Genomic DNA, 18291 nt, shown 5'->3' with positions numbered 1-18291 from the left:
TCATTTGCCTAGTGAACGAGTAGTCTCAAAACGAACGGCTGAAAATAAAAATCTCATAAAAAATAATGATAAAGGATTCAAATTTCAAATCGAAAGTATTGATCTTGCTATTGACGTTAAGTAGGATTTTCTATTAAATTTTCATGTAATTTAGATGCTTCTACACCGTTGAACTTAAAAACGTGCCGCATCGGCCATTAAAATAGTCATTTTTGGGACCTTTTGATCGCTTAGTAAATGATGTCAAAAAATTATAAAATTTGGTTTCTAGATAGTTCCAATAGGGTAGATATACCTAACGGAGTCGATCGTCAAATCGGATGTCCTATCATCGAAAACAACTTACAAGCACGAAGGTCCCGGTACTTTCGAAAGTATAGTAGACGCACTATATATATATNGATTTTTCTGAGAAATCTGAAAAATAACTTTCTCATACAATTTTTACAGACAACCAAACATGGAAAAAAAAAATTTCAACCGAAAATTTTTTTTCAACGGAGTTTTACAGGAATCCAAACACACCATAAGGTACTGCATTTTCTTTTTATTTTTTTAGATGAGAACTTGCAAACAAAGGAGAGTACTTAGAATACTTTATCAAGAGAAAGAGAAATAGCATGCTACTTATTTCGATTTATTTTATTTAAAAATAAATATAACTCTAAATGTGAATCAATTAAAACTCAAATTTGAAATTTCATATATCAACTGTTAAATTTTTTGCCACTTGCGCTAGACGCAGTCGGCGGATTGAACTTTATATTCAATATTTTTAGATTTTAATTAGATTAAAAAATAGTTCAGATAAGATCAAATCGCACTAAATTATCAAGTGTCACAAAAAGTCACACATCATCAAAGAGGCCGACAATGAAATCTAAATATTAAATTGAATTCCGTATAAAGATAACGAAGTTTTTTTTAATTTACTAGCAAAGGATCCAGCTAAAAACAATTAAATCGGTGTACGTTCAATGTACCTTTTTTAAAAGAATTAATTAATTATGTTATATATATATATATATATAAGTAAATGGCCAATAATATTAAATAATTAAAATTATTAATACATCATATATATATATATATATTNATGGCTAATAATATAGGTATAAATATTTAAAATAATTTAAAATAAAAAAGTTTTGTAGATCTAATTAGTAATTAGATAAATTTATAAGACGATAATTATAAAAAATAAGAAAATAATATAATTGAAAAATGAAATAAAGTTGATTTAGAAAAAAGACAAAGTGTGCATGAGAAATATAATAGTTATTAGCAATTAAATTAAATTATTATATATAAAGAATATATGAAAAAGCATTTAGAAAAAATTAATTCAAATAAATTAATAAAATAATTAGAAGATAAGAAAAAGAGAGGAAATGGTTCCATGCACTAGATGTATAAGAGTATATTTTTAATATTCTATACAAAAACTTGTTATATGGTTAATAGTTTAGATCATTTCGATTGAATTAGACTTGATTTTACAATTCCACTCAACACTCAATAGTTTGGTGCATGAAGTGCACTAATGTATAGACCGGGTGCTCTAAATATTTTCTCATACTCGAGAGCAATGAGATAAGAAAATATTATTTAAAAAAAAACACCATGTGTATAAGTATATTATGGACACTATAATTCTTAAACATCACTATATATTTTTTCTGTGTAGACTTTCTATACGATTTAAATTGTATTTATTGAATTAAATTTTAATTGTATAATTGCAATTTTTTTAAAAAATATTCAGTGAATATGTAAGATTATAAACTGAGTGCGCGCAATAACGTTATTAGATGTGGTTATACTATGTGTATAAGAGATTAGGGATTAAAATATAGTTATAGATAGATTATAAGTTATAGATTAAGGTTATAGGTATGCAACAGTGAAAGCCGGTACTTTTGCTTCCAGTTATTGACAAATATATAATGATTTTATTTAATTATCTTTTTTTATTTTTTAAGAAAAGTGTAGCTAGCTATTCCTCTAGATCTGTTAATGTTTTTAGAAAAGTTGAGTAAATAGGTATTGAACTTAAATCTTATATATAACAATTAATATTATTTATAAATTTTCAAAAACTGTATTAGTATAAAAAAATATAAAAAAACAGAGAAAAGATTTAGACATGCAATTACTATACCTACCATGGCTGTATCTAACATATAATCTTATCAAATCTTATTCAAAAAATTATCACTGTAATGCCGATTAATTACTTGTGTTGTTAATTTTCTTTTTTGCTTTTTTTAAGCTATAATTTTCTTCTCGAGGCTATGTTGCCTCACTGTTCGTGGCCAAGTTTATTTTCAAAATGAATGAAGAGAGTAGCGTGCTATCTTTTTCTAAAAAAAAAATCACTGTAATAATTAAATTTTAAAATTGTTATTAAATTGTTTATATTTTTTGAAACAAGTAATTTTATATTTTTAAGTAATAAAATTTAAAAAATAATTGTGAACAACAAGGCGCTTTATTGACTGCAACAAAAATTAATTGAATCATGAGGAGCTGATTGCATTAGTACGATGACTCCAGCCGCAGTCGCCCTCATCTTTATTATATTTTGTTATCGTTTCGTTTTAAACTGTCTCTTGTGATTCCTTAATTCTGAAAATGAAATCCGCGACAAAGGGCCCCAGGCCCCCAGACGAGTGGCGCGGGTGAGCCGATCCACACGTGGCCCCACAGTGAAATGACTTAGTTCCTCCGCCGACCCGGATCGCGTCGTACCTTATTAATCCAAAACACGTTTTTCATTTGCTTCCCCAACAAGTAAACCCGCGAGGGGTTATGGAGCACGTGGAACAGGAAGGGGCCGTAACCGCCCGCAAATCTCATCGTGCGCGCGCGCGTCCGGCGCGGCGTAGAGTTCGACGGGTCCCAAGTTTGAAGCCTTCCCTTAAATACTCCGCTCTCTCCCGGTCTCCCCTGGTCCTTCCAACTCAAAAATCTTCAACGCCCAATAATATTCCTTCCCGTATATTTCCCACCCTAAACCCGGCCTATTAGTTAATTCGCATGCTCAGCAGCTCTCTCACTCCTGATTAATTAATTAATTAATATCGATATCGATCCGCGCGCATTATTAGCTAGTCACACCATAACGGGCATGGACGACTCGACCTCATCCTCCTCTAATGGGTGCTCCCCCACCGAGCGCTCACCGGCCGCGAAGTCCCCGTGCTCGTCATCGTCCTCCTCGCTGCACGCGCCCGCGCCCACGCCGTCGCTGAAGCGCAAGGCCGGAAGGAAGAAGTTCCGGGAGACGCGACACCCGGTGTACCGCGGCGTGCGGTCCCGGAACGGGGGGAGGTGGGTGTGCGAGGTGCGGGAGCCGCATAAAAAGAGCCGGATTTGGCTCGGGACGTATCCCACGCCCGAGATGGCGGCGCGGGCGCACGACGTGGCGGCCCTCGCACTTCGCGGCGAGGCGGCGCCCCTCAACTTCCCGGACTCCGTGTGGAAGCTGCCGCGAGCGGGTTCGGGGTCGGCGGACGACGTCAGGTTCGCCGCCGCGAAAGCAGCCGAGATGTTCCGGCCTTGTGCGCTGCACGAATCACCACCGCTGTTGAAGTGGGAGACATCGTCTCCAGCAAAGAAGCTGCCGGCACCGCCTTCGACTGATCAGGGCTGGATAGGAGAAGCCGATGAGGAGAAGGTGGTCCGACCGGCGGCTGTGTATTTGGATGAGGAGCTGGTGTTCAATATGCAGGGATTAATGGATGACATGGCCAAGGGGATGATGCTGACTCCGCCAGCTCTGCGAAGGGCGTTCGACTGGGATGCAGACGAATGCGCAGAGGATTGGACACTTTGGGCTGATTAAAATATTATACGTATATAGTTACTCGCGTCATTTTTTTTTTTTAAATCATTTATTTATTTATTTATTTATTTATTTATTTTTTCGCTGCAATGCCAGCTACCAGTTTTTTTTCTTTTTTTTCTTTTTTTTTTTTTGAGAAATAGGTAGCACACTACCCGTTTCATTTATTGTATTTAAAAATAAACTTAGTTGGAAATGTGAATCAACTAGAATTCGAACTTGGGTTTCGAGTATTAACCATCAAATCCTTTGCCACTTGCTCTAGGGACGGTCGGTAGCTACCAGCATTAGTTGCTGAACTGCATGTAGAATTAGTTAGAAATTAAAAACATTAAGATAGACAGACAGACGTTTATTTTGTCTTTTGTTGAAAACAATAAAAAAAGAGTAAAGGTAGAGTTACAATTTGGGGCCGCTATCTCTGTGCATGTTCTATCCTGTTATGATGTACAAATTTGGAAGATAGTTTAATATTTTCTTTTTTCCCCCTTTTGTAAGAAAAAAAAAAACAAAACAAAACTTGATAGTTGATACCAGGTAATAGTGCTTTAATTCTCAAGCTTTCTACCTGTTGGATTGAGCATGGTTTGCAATTGCCAGAGGCCTACAGGCTATACACCCACCGAGTTGGCCAAGAAGAGGATATGATCCCCGAAAATAAAGGGGCCCAGGCCCTGAAACTTGATTTTCGAGAACAATCCACCAGAATTGCGTGCTACGGTTAATTTTGGGTCAGTTTATCAATCCAGCTTGGCCCAGTTAGAACAGCTCGATTCAGTCCCAGGGCGGAGTTGGGTCAGGGACTCGGGTGCCTTAAACTCGGATCACCTTCGGCCCAAGTTTTTTTCGTTCGGCCTCAAAGAGGCCCAGCCAGACCCAACTCATTGACAGTTGATGCGCTATCCCTCTCTGCTTCGCATTCCCCTCCGTCCACTGGGAGAAGGAAAAAGAAAAAGAAAAAAACAAAAACGAAAACAAAACAAACCTGCAAAAAGCATATCATAGAGGCTTGCATGAGGGGTTTGCCCATGATCCAATTTAGTTTTTCAATCCAGGCATAAAATCAATTAGCTCTTTTCGACTTCGAGAGTTTTTTTTTTTTTTTTTTTTAAATAAAAAGTTAATTCAAGTCTGCAACCAAGGCTATTAGGTGGAGTTTAACTAAAAAGCTTTATTTTAACCGTTCTATATAAATTTACCTTCTCAGAAGCTCTTCCCGAGACAAATTGAACCTATTTCAATTTAGAATTCCAGACTATGCTTCAGCTCATGCAATGGAGAGACAAAGAAATCCAGTGAATCTATAAAAGGACTATGCAACATGCATCATTTCCGCACTAGCATGTGCAGCGTCAGTTGCCTTAGTTGCCTTCTCTATTATAAACATACATTCAATAGAACAATTAATGATAGCCGCCCTACAGCCACATACGTTGTTAACTAAACCGTGACAGTTTTTCTCTCCATCTTTTACCTTCAAAAAATAATCCACAAAATCAATGAGTAGGTAATATAACGCAAAAAGCTATCCAAACTCCGTACACCGTAGCACGAGAAACTCTCGCTGCTGGCTTGTTGCCTTTTCTATTACCTATAGCATCTAGAGAAAACCACGATGGCAATCAAATATATGAAAACCATAGGTACGTGTAGGTGCACATTTCTTTTCAACGACTCATGGCTTGCAATCTCAGCATTCATCAAAAAAAGAAAGAAAAAGAGAAAAAAAGCGCAGATTAATCGAGTGAAGTGCAGTAGCCTAGGTCCATCAACCAGGTTATTGAAGATCTCCTGCAGCTGAATAGCGCAGGAGCTCAAGTTGTTTAATTTTCAGCAGGAGATTGTAATCAAGTGCTAGCACGTCACATGATTCATCAAAATGGGCCAGCGTAAAAGGAAGCATCATAAGTACTAGCTGTTTTCGCAAGGCACTCTTTTGCCTTGGGCAGAGGCACGAAAATCTTCGCTTTAATCAATTGCCGTGTTGGCTCCTGATGACATTGTCTTTAATGGCGAACTAATTGTCCTTACTAATTGTCCTTAATGGTCCCTCAAATGGAAAGAAGTGTGGGAATTACAATATCTTATATTTACTGTCGTTTTTCCTTGCGGAAGGAAAAGGGCACTGAAGATAAAATAAATGCTGCGGGCTAAGCGGCACCTCTGGCCTAAGCAATCATAATCAGCAAACAGAGAAAGGTACAAGAAATACGGAAGACGACATAAAATATTTGGGGCGGTTCAATTAAAAGCTAGCTTTTCGAATTCCTAGTTTAACCTATTTGTGGTTTGTGCCATGGACACTTTTTGCTTTAGTTGAACTAATCTTAGAATGTAAGATTTCTTAGTCCTTTCGTTGTCATTAATTTCATTAAAAAAAAGATAAATATATGGATAGAATGAGTACCGTCCTCCAACATAGATAGTGTCTACGCCTGGACTGAAGAGAATTTTATGTCACTATTTTCCTGAGCTAAAACTAGTGGAACTAAAACCAAATATGGAATGGAAGAACAATACCCATCCACACAACGTACGTGTCAATATATCTTCAAATGAAACATGAAGATCTGCATAATAAATAAATCCTATCATAAGCTTTAAAGGATTACTGATTCTGCTCTCAAGCAAAACAGTTTCTGAGCCAGTTCACTTTCTTCCGCCGAAAGAAGAGACAGAATCTTTAAGAAGATCTTATCCGAGAGACATCCTTTCCGGCCAGAGACAATTCAACATCACCATCATCATCTTCTCAACAAGATAAGTAACTTACAGATTTATACGGTCGTTTACTTTAGGAGTTAGTGCTAGTTGCTCCGAATTCGAAGCGCCCAAGATCATAACACCTGGGCCATCCGTTAGCCAATTGTTAGGTCCCTTCGTCCAAGGGTGCGCCCAGCTTTTTTTTTTCCATCGCTTATATCTTTATCGCTTGGACGCAATGTGAAGCGAATAAAATAAAGAAGTGGTCATATGTAGCTTGCGAACAATCTTGAGGCTAAGAATTCTCTCGGTAGAGACCAATCTGGAAGAAACTAGAGAAAATATAACAACAGATACTGCATAGCTATGATACTCAGGGAGACGAGAGAAACAAGACAGAAACAATACAAGAAGGTTGCTAGACACTCGAATGCGCGACAAAAGAATAATTCGAAAATTTTATTGCTCCAAAGAAAAAGAGATAAAAGAAGAGAGGCAAAAATATGGGCCGCATTCCAAACTGTGATGCGTTTTTAGATCGACAATCAACACTTACAATAAATCGTAATTAGCAACACAAAACATTGAAGAAATGTACTTCCTACACGAGTAAAAAAAACAAATAATAATAAAGAACCTCTCCAAATTTAACCCAAAAAAGAAAAAAAAGAAAAGAAAAAGAGTATCAACAGAAGGAAGATAAAAATCTCTTCTATCCACAGTGATTGTGCAACTCTCAGATCGATTAGCATCCTCTCCGCAACTTATCGTTCCTCCACAAACCAAACCAAACCAAACCAAACCAACCTAGAAAATATTATTATGTTATTCATTGTCTGTTTTCCTAGCACAAAACCAAAAAAGGAGCTAGAAAAGAGAGCGAGAGCAAACCAATAAGCAGGGTGGGGTGATGTTGTTGTTCAGGTTCAGGGGGACTTGAAAGCTTGGATTAGAAGAGAGAATCCGGAGCAGCGCTGCTCCTTGTCCTTGGAGAGCGCCTCGTCGTGGTCGTCGTCGTGGTCGTCGTCGTCCTCGAGCCAGAGGCGGCTGTCCAGCGCGCTCCTGGTGCGGAACATGAACACGGCTTGGCCCGAGGGGTCGGCGGAGGATTTTTCGCCGCCGAACCACCAGTCGTGCACGTCCCACATCATGTCCACCGGAGACCCCTCCACGAATATCGTCTGGTTCCCGCGGAAGTTCCACCTGAGCCTCTTCACGCACACCACCCTCTTCTTGTCCACGCACACCGCGAGCTCCGACTCCTTCGCACCCGCACCCGCACCCGCATCCGCATCCGCATCCGACGACGCCGCCTCTCCCGCTCCCCTGCAGGTGATCGTGATCTCGTGCTCCCTCCCGTCCCCGCGGAACCGGGCCCTGGTCGAGTAGGCGGCGGGGCCCACCACCTTCTCCCTCCGGCTCACCATCGCGAACTCGGCGGCGGGGCGGGTCCCGCCGTCGAACGTCTTCACGAAGTCCCCGCACGAATCCCCGAGCAGGAGCGCGAACTCCTGGTCGACGAGGNTTCTCTCTCTTCACGGGTTTGGCTGAACCCCTCCCCTCTCTCTCTTCACGGGTTGGCTGAACCCTCGCATCACTCCCAACGCACTACTGTAGCTCCTCCCCCAACCTCCTAACTCCTTCTTCCGCATCCTCCTCTCACAGCCGCTCCTCCCATCAACCTCGTCGCTGTGGGTTGGACGGCGTTGTGTACGCCCGAACCGACAACTCCCTGCTTCACCTCCTCACCGTCGGTCGCAGACCGTTCACTGCCGGTTGTAAGGGTATCGGCAAGCTTGAAAATCCGAAGCCCCTTTCACGTCGCCGTTGCTCGTAATACCTTCCAGTAACGACGGTACCGCTTCCTCCTTTCTCCTCCCTGCTTGACTTCCGGGTTGCATCACAGCCCTGGATGTAGATCTGGGTAGATCTGAGCTGCCTTCACCTCTAATTTGGGGGTTTTGTATGTTCCTCTCTCCTCTTGTTCATCTTCTTCCTCCGAACGCCGAATCCCTCCCTCTTCTTCCACCGAACGCCGAAACTGCCCCTCCTCGGTTGCCGCGGGTTGGACGGGCTTGCGTTCGGCCAAAGCAAGTCCTCCCTGCTTGACTTCGTCGCCGTCGGTCGCAAGGGCGTCCGGCCGAAGGAAGTCGTCGGTCGCCGAAAATCCGAAGACCTCCTAATCGTCGCCGTTGGTCGTAAACCCTTCATTGTTGGTCGCCGGTTGTAAGGGCTTCGTGCTTTGTGTTGCCGCATTATTTGCTCTCTCTTTGCTTTGGTCGGACCCTGTCTTTGGGCCTTCATTGGCCGAGGTTGGCCGAGGTTCGCGGAGCTTGCCCTCTGGTTCTTCATTGTTGCTCCCCTGCTGTGCGCTTGCTCTGTGTGCTACTATCAGGTCTGAAATTTTTTTTTATATTTTACCTAGCTGCAATATGAATGCTGAGATTCGGGATTATATATTTGCATGATGGTTGCGCATATGCCGATGATGAATATTGGTAGATCTAATCCAACTTATGAATGTTCGGTTTATGTTGAACATTGGTATGCTATTAGGTGTTATGAAAGATCTCCGATTGACATGGTTTAGTTTATGTATAATATTGCCATGTCATTGTTGTGCACAGACTGTTGATTAAGATAGCTTGGTAATATGATGGACACAAATAAAGGTTTACAAGTCGTGGTTCGGCGATGATGAAGGTTTGCAATTAACATAAGATGGATGGCATCGATTGTAGAATCTTTGCAACCCCATGTTAGTTGGAAACCACTTGAGCCAACAGTTGGAACGAACCACCTATCTGTGATTACCTTGCTCATTTCTCAAATCTATTGCATGTAAATACTAATTTATTGTCTAGGCTATGTCATTTTGTGTAAATGTGTAGTCTCTATTGCATTACTTATATTGTAGGCAATGCTAATACATTATCTTATTTCGCATGTACTTTATCTCGCCATTGAAATTGCATGTAAATGGTACAGTGTATTGAACTCATATTCATGCATCCATCATGCACTTGTTGATTATTAACTACAGATGCGTCCCTTCAAAAAAGTTTCAAAGTCCAAACAAAAACAAAGTGGGTTGGCAGATAACTCACCTAATGAGGCTAGCGGTGGTATTCGTATTGATACAAGAACAAGGAGTCAAAATTGGAGCAACATGTTGGATGAGCAATTGTTGGGGCTGATGAGAGATGAACATACATTTGGTAATTGCGTAAATGGGTCATTCATTCCGATTGCTTGGAAGCGGATGGTAAATGATTTCAACAGTCGAAACAATTTGAACCTAACAAAGGCACAATTGAAGAATCGATTTAAAGTGTTAAAAAAAACTTTCAATTTGTACCATTCTCTTGCCAATAAGAGTGGGTGGGGATGGAACTCCGACTTGCACATTCCCACACCTGGTGACGCAAGAATCTGGGATTCTGTAATAGCGGTAATTATAATTTCTTTTATAATAGCGTCACTCTGTTATTAAGACATGTACATTATATGATAATATTAAATTGAACGTTATTATTATTTCTTCAGGAGAACCCGGCGTACGCCAGGTGTAGGGATAAGCCCTTTCCCGCCTACGATGATATGGAATTTCTTACCCAAAATACAACTGCGACAGGAAGATATGCATTTACAAGTGCTGTGGAGCTTCCCCCTATAATTGAAAGCTCCTCTGGGTCATCCCCTGATGAGGATGATATTACTGCTGGCATTGGAATGACAGCTTGTAATCTCTCATCGGAGCCATTTGAAGCAGGGGCATCTGGGTGCGCTAGATATTCTAACTGTGATGAAGCAAATACGTCACGCTCCCCAAGCCCACCCGTAATGCCTACAACTGGTGCAAGTGGTTCTGGTCATAGCTCTGGTAGTAAAAGAGCTCGTTCTCCAGAGCCTAGCAATAAGCAAGCACAAACGACATCTACATCTAGGGGAGGAAAAAAGAAAGTAGATGCCCGGACTTCAGCTTTCCTTGACATCGCGGAGCAGGGTAAGGAAAAGCTTGGTTGGGTGCGGCAACTATGTCAGCTAGAGCTGCGCAAGAGCACTGATATGCCATCGCAGAACCAATGCATGCAACGAGTGTATGGGATGACGGGGTTAAGTGATGATGATATCTTAGTTCTCTGTGATGCGTTTAAGGAAGAGAAGAATCGCAATGCTTTCATGTCATTGAATGACAGTCATGCAAGAAAGTGGATTGAGCGAGAAATTGCGCAGCATAATCTATACTATAGTAGGTCGTCATTTTCCGGGATTTAGACAAATGGTGTATTGGTAGTTCATCTTTATCAAAACTCGACTTATATTGCGTGTGGACATGCATATTTTCTAACTTGTGGTGGTATTGGTAGTTCATCTTTATCTTAGCTTTGCATAGTTTCTACCTTGTGGTGATGACTCTTGATTGTATGACGCTTTGATTTATATTTCCTTTACTCTTATTAGATTTGCATATATGAGAGTATTTGGAAGATTATTATATGTTTGCGCCATATATATTACCTCTTGCTATAGTTATTATTAAGTGCTGATTTATTCGGTCTTTACAACAGTTGCAATTAGAAAGACATTAATGGCGAACCCACTATACAAAAGAATATTTTCTTCAGAGACCATAGCCACCATTATGACAATATTAGATGATGATGATGAATCTATCGAGGCTATGATGCTACTTGAGTTAGAATCTGAACCAATTGCAAATAGAGTGCCAAGACAAAGGTGTCGGACTCGGCCGTTTACCGGACATCAAATGTTGTGTGATATCATATCTGGTCATCATGAACGTTGCTGCCATAACTTTCGTATGAATGCAACTACATTTATTGCACTCCGCGATGCTTTAGTCGAGAAGGGGTTAATACGTAGTACAAGAAATATGACTGCTGATGAGCAGTTAGGCATATTTCTATATGGCGTAGGGCATGGCGTGGCAAACCGAATATTGGCGGAAACATTCCAACATTCTGGAGAAACCATCAGTAGGCATTTTAACAATGTACTACGCGGCATTGTGAGGCTAAAAGATGAGTACATAATGTTGCCGTCGAGTAATGCTGCCGTGCATCCAAGAATTCGGGATAATCCAAATTTTCAACCTTTCAAGGTAACCATACACTCTTATACGTATAATACATTGGTGTATAAATAAAATTTATTACTAATATTTTTTTTTTTTTTTTTTTAACTGTAGAATGCTATTGGTGCGATCGACGGAACACATATTCCAGTAGTGGTCAAAAGGAGTAAACAAGCACCATTTCGATGTCGAAAAGGGTTCACCTCACAAAATATGATGGCTGCGGTGTCNGCGGCGGGGCCCACCACCTTCTCCCTCCGGCTCACCATCGCGAACTCGGCGGCGGGGCGGGTCCCGCCGTCGAACGTCTTCACGAAGTCCCCGCACGAATCCCCGAGCAGGAGCGCGAACTCCTGGTCGACGAGGACCGCCAGGTAGAAGTCTCCCGTGGGCTCGGGCCCCGCCCCGTACTTGGCGGCGGAGAGGTCCCAGAAGACGTCGACGTGGCGCTCTCCGGCGGCGAGCGTTCGGCCCCCCTTCTTCTTGCGGAGGGCGTGGCGCGGCGCGGCGCCGACCCCGACGGAGAGGGCGGCGCCGTCGTGGCCCCTGCACCAGGCCACGGCGACGAGCACCTCCTTCCGCGTGGAGAGCCGGGCGCGGTAGAGCGCGGTGACGGCGCTCCGGACGGACCTGGCCTCGACGAGCGCGGCGGAGGCGCCGGTGCTGCTGGCTCCGGAGCAGGCGACGTCGGAGACTCGGACGGCGTGGTCGCTGAAGCAGGAGGCGAAGTCCTTCATGGCGGGGGCCAGGAGGGGCAGGTGAGAGCCGAGATGGGCCTTTCGTGCTTTGCCCGCCATTACTACTACTCTTGTGCTTTGACTACTTCCGCAAGAAACGGGGGAAGGGAGGGGGCCAAAAGGGAAGGGAAAATCCCGTGAAGGAATCTCTTCTTAAATTTAATCGGGAAGAGGAAAGGGAGAGAGAGAGAGAGAGAGAAAGAGAGAGAAAAAGAGAGAGAGAGAGAGGAATAATCTTTTGCCTTGCCTTGCCTTGCCTTGTTCAGCTGCTCTCTCTTCCGACTGCCTCCTCTTGCCAACTCACCTAATTCCGGTCTAAAAGCAGAGGGAAATAAAATTGGTAATGGGTTTGGCCTAATTAACGGCTTCCATTCATCTCCGTCGGTTAAGTTTCATATATTAGGCAACAGTAATAGGGTTAATTAATAGTGATTATCTTTTCTTCGTTTCCATTTCTTGTCGCGAGTTTTAAGGAGAATCGCGGGAGAGATAAATCGGAGAAGGATCTTAACAGCGTGATCCGGATGGCGTTTGCTGAAACTAACCAACTGTTCATCTTCATAGTCACAAAAGTGTTTTTTTTTTTTTTTAATTTTTTTTTATAGAGATAGGTAGCATACTATTCATTTCGTTTATTTCATTTAAAAATAAAAAATAAATTTAACTAAAAATATGAATCAAGTAGGATTCGAACTTAGGTCTTGAATACCACTTGCCAAATCCTTTGCCTTTAACTGCACTCCTTACGGGCTTTTAAAATAAAACCTAAAAACTGGATCCCCGAGACTAACCCGGGCCACAGCCTTCTTAAGATCAACTCCCGTTCTCCCCAACGAAAGTTGCACAACATTTTTCTAGTAAGAGAGGTTTTTTGTTTTTATTTTTTACTTTGTGGGATGCAAAGCTTTGTTTTCACCTTGCAATCTCATCAAGCACCAAAAGGTACGGGATAGGGTTCAGGGAATGTCTCTAGAGTTCAAATCTGGACCAGAGAAACAGCAATAAAATAGCGGTGTAGAAAGCATGGTCCCGCTTCATATATTAAATAGACATATGAAAGAAGAGGTAGAAGTAGTTCGGATTATGTGGTTTGACATATTTGCAGAAGCTTTCGCAAAACAAGGGACGTGCTAAAATGAAGGTTCTTAATTTATAATCGGTAGTTGGCGCCATTCAAAATGCAAATGATATAATATATTTTTTATTTCCCAATTCAAAATGCGAATGATGGTTCCTATGCACATTTTTTTTTACTCCTCCATTTGAAGAATGACAATCAGGATTGCTAGAATAACCAATAGACATGAAGAATGTTTATTTGGATAAAATAACTAAGATATTAGCTCAGATTTATTAGGTGGTGGTGTTCATTACCTCCAAAGGCACGAGTGCACAACAACTACAATATAGACGCTCTGCATATTTAAAAAAGGAGCTTCCTTCTGCCAATGGCTTAACTTGTCCCCTGCACCAACAGGCAGCGAGCGCAAGACTCGCACCATGCTTTCTGACTTTCTGATATACAAGCACAATACCATTTTGGTTATGCTAAAACATGTTACGTTCAAACTTGCACTTCCGTTTCCTATTATATATGCCGAGGCCGCTAAGTCCAGGTTCATCAATTTTATCTTCCTTACATGGGACTAGAGTTGTATCCAGAAAAAGTAAGCACTTTGCTTGATATAATATCAACCAAAACTGAAGCAATGACATAGCAACTGCCAAAAGAGTAACTTTGTAACTTACTCTTCGCTAGAATCTGCTATACACAACCATCAGCTAACCTAAGTCTCCGAGTGGTATAAAGAATAAGCTGGTACATGAACTCGAACTATGATGAAGACTAATGCATCTTTGTAGTTCGAAAGCTGATATATTATGTACACTTAGATGGAATATACATATACATGATCCCACTTTCCAAATCACTCTTCAATAGGAAATGAAAGAGAAGTACCTGTGAGTTCGGCTAGAACTCTTCATCATCTGATGTCGATCTCGTTATCGGTATAGACCATCTCCCCAGGTGTGCAGTGTAATTGGTGCATCGGACCACGCCTCTTCCTGCCGGTCCATCAGGAAAATCAATCACGCTGATGCTACCTGAATCTAGATGGAAATATGGTATCCAATCCATGGTTAATTTAAGACAGTGACTCAGTAATGCTTTATGAATGGCAGGGTGCCCCACAACCACCAAATTTCCGTCTGCTTTTGATTCATCATTGGACAATTCTTGTACAAGGGTTTGCCATGCTTTCTTTGACTTATTCCATAACTCTTCTAAGACCCGATCATCGAAACCATGCAACCAACCAGATTGAGAAACTGTAGTTTCTTCCAACTTCTGTTGTAGAACAGCAAAACAATGTTAGTGATCATTTACAAACTGAGGAACTAAATGACCATTTGGCAATTAGATCTGTAGTTTTCAGTTGCCACAAAAAATGTATACGGAAAAGATGTCTTTGATGATAGATACTAGCATTATACATAATATTACTAAGTCAATATAAGCATAAGATTAAATTGGGCCCGAAGATTCACAAATTTAACAATTGTCAAAAAACAAAAAAAGAAAAAAAAATATTTAACCTTTCGTGTTTGCTGAAAAATAGGTTCAACTTCAAGGTCCAGCATTTTCTTCACTTCAACATTACGCGGCATGCAGTCTGCTCCTAAACAGTCTGCAGCCTCTTGAACCTGAAACCAACACCGGCTCAGTTAGAGTAAAGGCGTGTTTGGTTCGCTTATTTTTTACCTTGGAATCGGAATCGGAATCGGAATGAGTGAATCCGTTTGTGGGTGTTTAGTATGCGGGAGACCCATTCCGATTCCGATTCCCAGGTGGAATGGGAATCTCCCAATCTCCTCTTTTTTCAATCCGGCCTAGAAGGCCGGATTGGAAGTTGAATCCGGACGGATTTATTTATTCGGATTAAATTTATTTTTTCAACTTTTTTAATTAAAATATGAGTTAAAATTTAAAAATTAAATTTTAATTTAAACTTAAATTAAAAATTAAAATTTAATCAAGTTTTTCGAATCTAACTTATGAATTTGAATTTAAATTAAATTTTAATTTATATAAAGTTTTATTCAAATTTTATTTCAAACTTAAATTAAATTTATGGATTCAAATTAAAATTTAAATTGTAATTTTAAGTTTGAATTTGAATAAATCAAAATTTAGTTTTATATTTTGAATTATCCACTCAACTTCAAAGTTTAATTTTTTTTAAAAAAATAGATTTAAAATTTTGACATTATTTCAAAATTTTGATGTAAATTTTTAATATTTAATATTTAATTTAAATTTAAATTAATATATTATAAAGATAATGTTAGTATATTAATTTGATTACGTTTTTTATATCCACCTGAACCGAACACTAACAATGGGAATGATTTATTTCGATTCCGATTCAAATGGTAAACCAAACAAAATTAGGTAATGAGTCATTCCGATTCCGATTCCAGCTTATTTGATTTCGTTTTCGATTCCGACTCCGACTTCGAACCAAACACGTCCTAAATGCAGATATTTGGCATTGAAGAAAATTCCATTTTTTATAAAATAAATTGGAGAAATTATTTCGAATAACAAGTTACCTCAGATATAGCTGTCGCAGTATCAACTGCAGCTATTCGTGGGCTGCACAGAATAGTATTCACATTCAAGTCTAAGAGTAACTCCGCAGTTTTCTGAGACTGCAATTATAATGGTCCAAAAATGACTTTACTCCTCAACAGGAAGATGCCAGAAATGCAAATAGTGAAATATGCTACCTGTATAACCCCAAGCATGTTCATTGGTTCATACCCAATATTGGCCAAACTGACCTGAAATTTAGAAAATCTAAGTTAGTTACTTAAGACAAGAAAATCTTTGACGTAATAAACCCATCCTAGTAGACCTAGATTCTGACGCGATTCTGTCCACAACTCGCAACAAGTTAAGAGATAATGTGTGTTGACCACCAATACAAATCAAAAGGACTCTATCAGTGGAAAACAAATATACGTTTCAAAGGCTGTTGATTCTCTGAAAAACTTCCATACCTCGGAACTGCTCTGTGTCACTCCCTGACAAACTAAAACAATCCTCTTGCTTGTTTTTCTTCCTCCAGAACTTCCAGCAGCAATTGGAGAATTTGGAGTCTGTAAGAATTTTAGCAAAACGTAACTTCTAATGAAATATAAAAGTAGATGAAAATTTTACAGTTAATTTACATGGACCCTGATTAAGCTAAACACATGATAAACTTTGGAAAAATGTAAATAATCCGGATTTTCAAATGCAGATTATAGCAGACTATTAAATAGACAAAAGGAAGCAACACTTAGGGGACAAACTTCAACACACAGTAACTTGCCATGTGCCCATATCAATTAGAATCTTATACCACCTGATTTAAGCGGTTGAGGCTTATATCTGGACGGCCACCATCAAATTTGGGGATGAAATCCAACACACTCACTCCACAGTTACTTTGGAGTAGAATCCTAAAGTACTCCGTCCCAAGCCCTGCGCGAGCATCAACGCGTCGTAAGTTTGCTTTGACTAAATTCTGATGAAACGTACATTAGGGAAAGAAAAAAAAAAAATCACACCCAAAGCTGTCGCAACCAGAGCCTGGTTAACTGCATTGTGAGCGACAACAAGCACCGATTTCCCATCATGAGCCAATATTCTGTTCCAGCAGCCTCGCGCTCGGTCCCATAATTCTCTCACAGGATAGTGGCCATCAATGCTAAAATTTGCGGCGTCCTTTTGCCACTGGCGAAATGCACTTCCAAACTTCTCCTTCCCCTCGTGCTTCAATAGACCCTAATATTTATTCATGCATCAAATAAGAACAGAAAACCTCTCAGAAAAAGAATTAAAGGAAAAAAAAGAAAAATGAGAATTTGACTGAAGCCTGACTAACTTGGAACGAGTAAAGATCAATTTCCCGCAAGTCGGCGTCAGTAATCATCTCCTCCTTCCGAGCTCCCCAAATGACCTCAGCCGTTCTCCTAGATCGAATCAGGGGACTGCACCACACAGCAATGCTCATATAAACGTCACTGCCAATTTCCTGGGCCTAAACGAGCCAGCTTTAGCCCATATTACAAAACCACTTATTAATGGCACCCAAACGGATCTGTGATTTTGATTCGCCCCCACACCCCCCCTCACCCCCATCTCCTGAAGAGGTTTTAGGAGTTGGCACCTACCAGCTCAAGCTGCGCACGAAGCGATTAAAACTCCAGAAGAGCAACTAACTAGGAAGGAGGAAGACGAGGGACCTGGTGAAGCAGGCGTCGAAGGAGTCGGAGAGAAGCATCTGGCGAGAGGTCTCGGCCTGGGACTCGCCCTTGGGGGTGAGCACGGAGTGGTCGGAGCTCCCCTGGATCCTCCCCTCCTCGTTCCACGTGCTCTGCCCGTGCCGCACCAGCACCACCCTCTTCGCCTCCCGTATCCCCGGCATCTCCGGCGCCGGCCCCCGGAGCCTCTCCGCCGGGGGCTTCTCCATCTCGCGCAGGCTCGCGCAGCAGGGGCGGGCCCCCTTTCTAGGGCTTCCCCCGCCGACGCCGAAGAGCGCGCCGGGACGAGGGAGAACCAGCGACAGCATCTCCTCCAAAACCCTTCTCCCCACCCCCGCTGTTTCTCTTCTTCTCCTACAGCAAAACAGCAGAGGCCGCAGCAGGAGAAGGTGGAGATTTTTTAGGAAGAGCGAACGCCATCGTCCGTACTTGGTGCTGATTCTCCGCCTCTCGTACACTCTTTTCCGGAGAAGGGTGCCGCGTGGCATGACATGGGAGCGACACGTGGATTGATCGATCATCCGTTGTCTCCTCACCTCTCGTTGCCTCGTTGGGAATGGGTCTCTGCCTCCGCTCTCTCTAAGTTCACGCTA

At 41.3% G+C, this 18291-nt stretch overlaps 4 protein-coding genes across 7 annotated transcripts; 2 read left to right on the top strand and 2 right to left on the bottom strand.

Moving 5' to 3' along the window:
• On the top strand, positions 2969 to 3944 carry LOC109723415 (dehydration-responsive element-binding protein 1F-like). The gene has a single exon (XM_020251774.1). It carries the CDS (start codon positions 3131 to 3133, stop codon positions 3845 to 3847), a length of 717 nt encoding a protein of 238 aa, XP_020107363.1. The 5' UTR covers positions 2969 to 3130; the 3' UTR covers positions 3848 to 3944.
• LOC109723413 lies at positions 6982 to 12585 on the bottom strand. Of its 3 annotated transcripts, XM_020251765.1 has the most exons (3): positions 12002 to 12585; positions 7442 to 8061; positions 6982 to 7357 (listed from the first exon to the last, which is right to left on the bottom strand). In XM_020251765.1, the coding sequence occupies exons 1-2, from the start codon at positions 12443 to 12445 to the stop codon at positions 7477 to 7479; spliced, it is 1029 nt and encodes a 342-aa protein (XP_020107354.1). In that variant the 5' UTR covers positions 12446 to 12585; the 3' UTR covers positions 6982 to 7357; positions 7442 to 7476. The 3 variants fall into 3 exon arrangements, with proteins under 3 accessions (XP_020107354.1, XP_020107353.1, XP_020107352.1); XM_020251764.1 differs by having other exon boundaries at positions 6982 to 7956; positions 11897 to 12585; XM_020251763.1 differs by having other exon boundaries at positions 6982 to 8061.
• LOC109723411 lies at positions 8102 to 11021 on the top strand. 2 transcript variants are annotated; one of them, XM_020251760.1, is made up of 3 exons: positions 8102 to 8945; positions 9594 to 10001; positions 10097 to 11021. In XM_020251760.1, exons 2-3 carry the CDS (start codon positions 9594 to 9596, stop codon positions 10826 to 10828), a joined length of 1140 nt encoding a protein of 379 aa, XP_020107349.1. In that variant the 5' UTR covers positions 8102 to 8945; the 3' UTR covers positions 10829 to 11021. The 2 variants fall into 2 exon arrangements, with proteins under 2 accessions (XP_020107349.1, XP_020107348.1); XM_020251759.1 differs by lacking the exon at positions 8102 to 8945 and having other exon boundaries at positions 8955 to 10001.
• LOC109723406 (2-carboxy-D-arabinitol-1-phosphatase) lies at positions 14041 to 18201 on the bottom strand. Its single transcript, XM_020251754.1, has 9 exons — positions 17681 to 18201; positions 17320 to 17425; positions 17003 to 17219; positions 16798 to 16916; positions 16451 to 16549; positions 16178 to 16231; positions 16001 to 16099; positions 14984 to 15091; positions 14041 to 14735 (listed from the first exon to the last, which is right to left on the bottom strand). Exons 1-9 carry the CDS (start codon positions 18184 to 18186, stop codon positions 14358 to 14360), a joined length of 1686 nt encoding a protein of 561 aa, XP_020107343.1. The 5' UTR covers positions 18187 to 18201; the 3' UTR covers positions 14041 to 14357.

This window comes from Ananas comosus, linkage group 17 (assembly GCF_001540865.1).
Source record: "Ananas comosus cultivar F153 linkage group 17, ASM154086v1, whole genome shotgun sequence".
Classification (NCBI taxonomy): Eukaryota; Viridiplantae; Streptophyta; class Magnoliopsida; order Poales; family Bromeliaceae; genus Ananas; species Ananas comosus.
The sequence above is the reverse complement of the archived record's forward strand: the minus strand, read 5'-3'. Positions and strand labels throughout refer to the sequence as shown.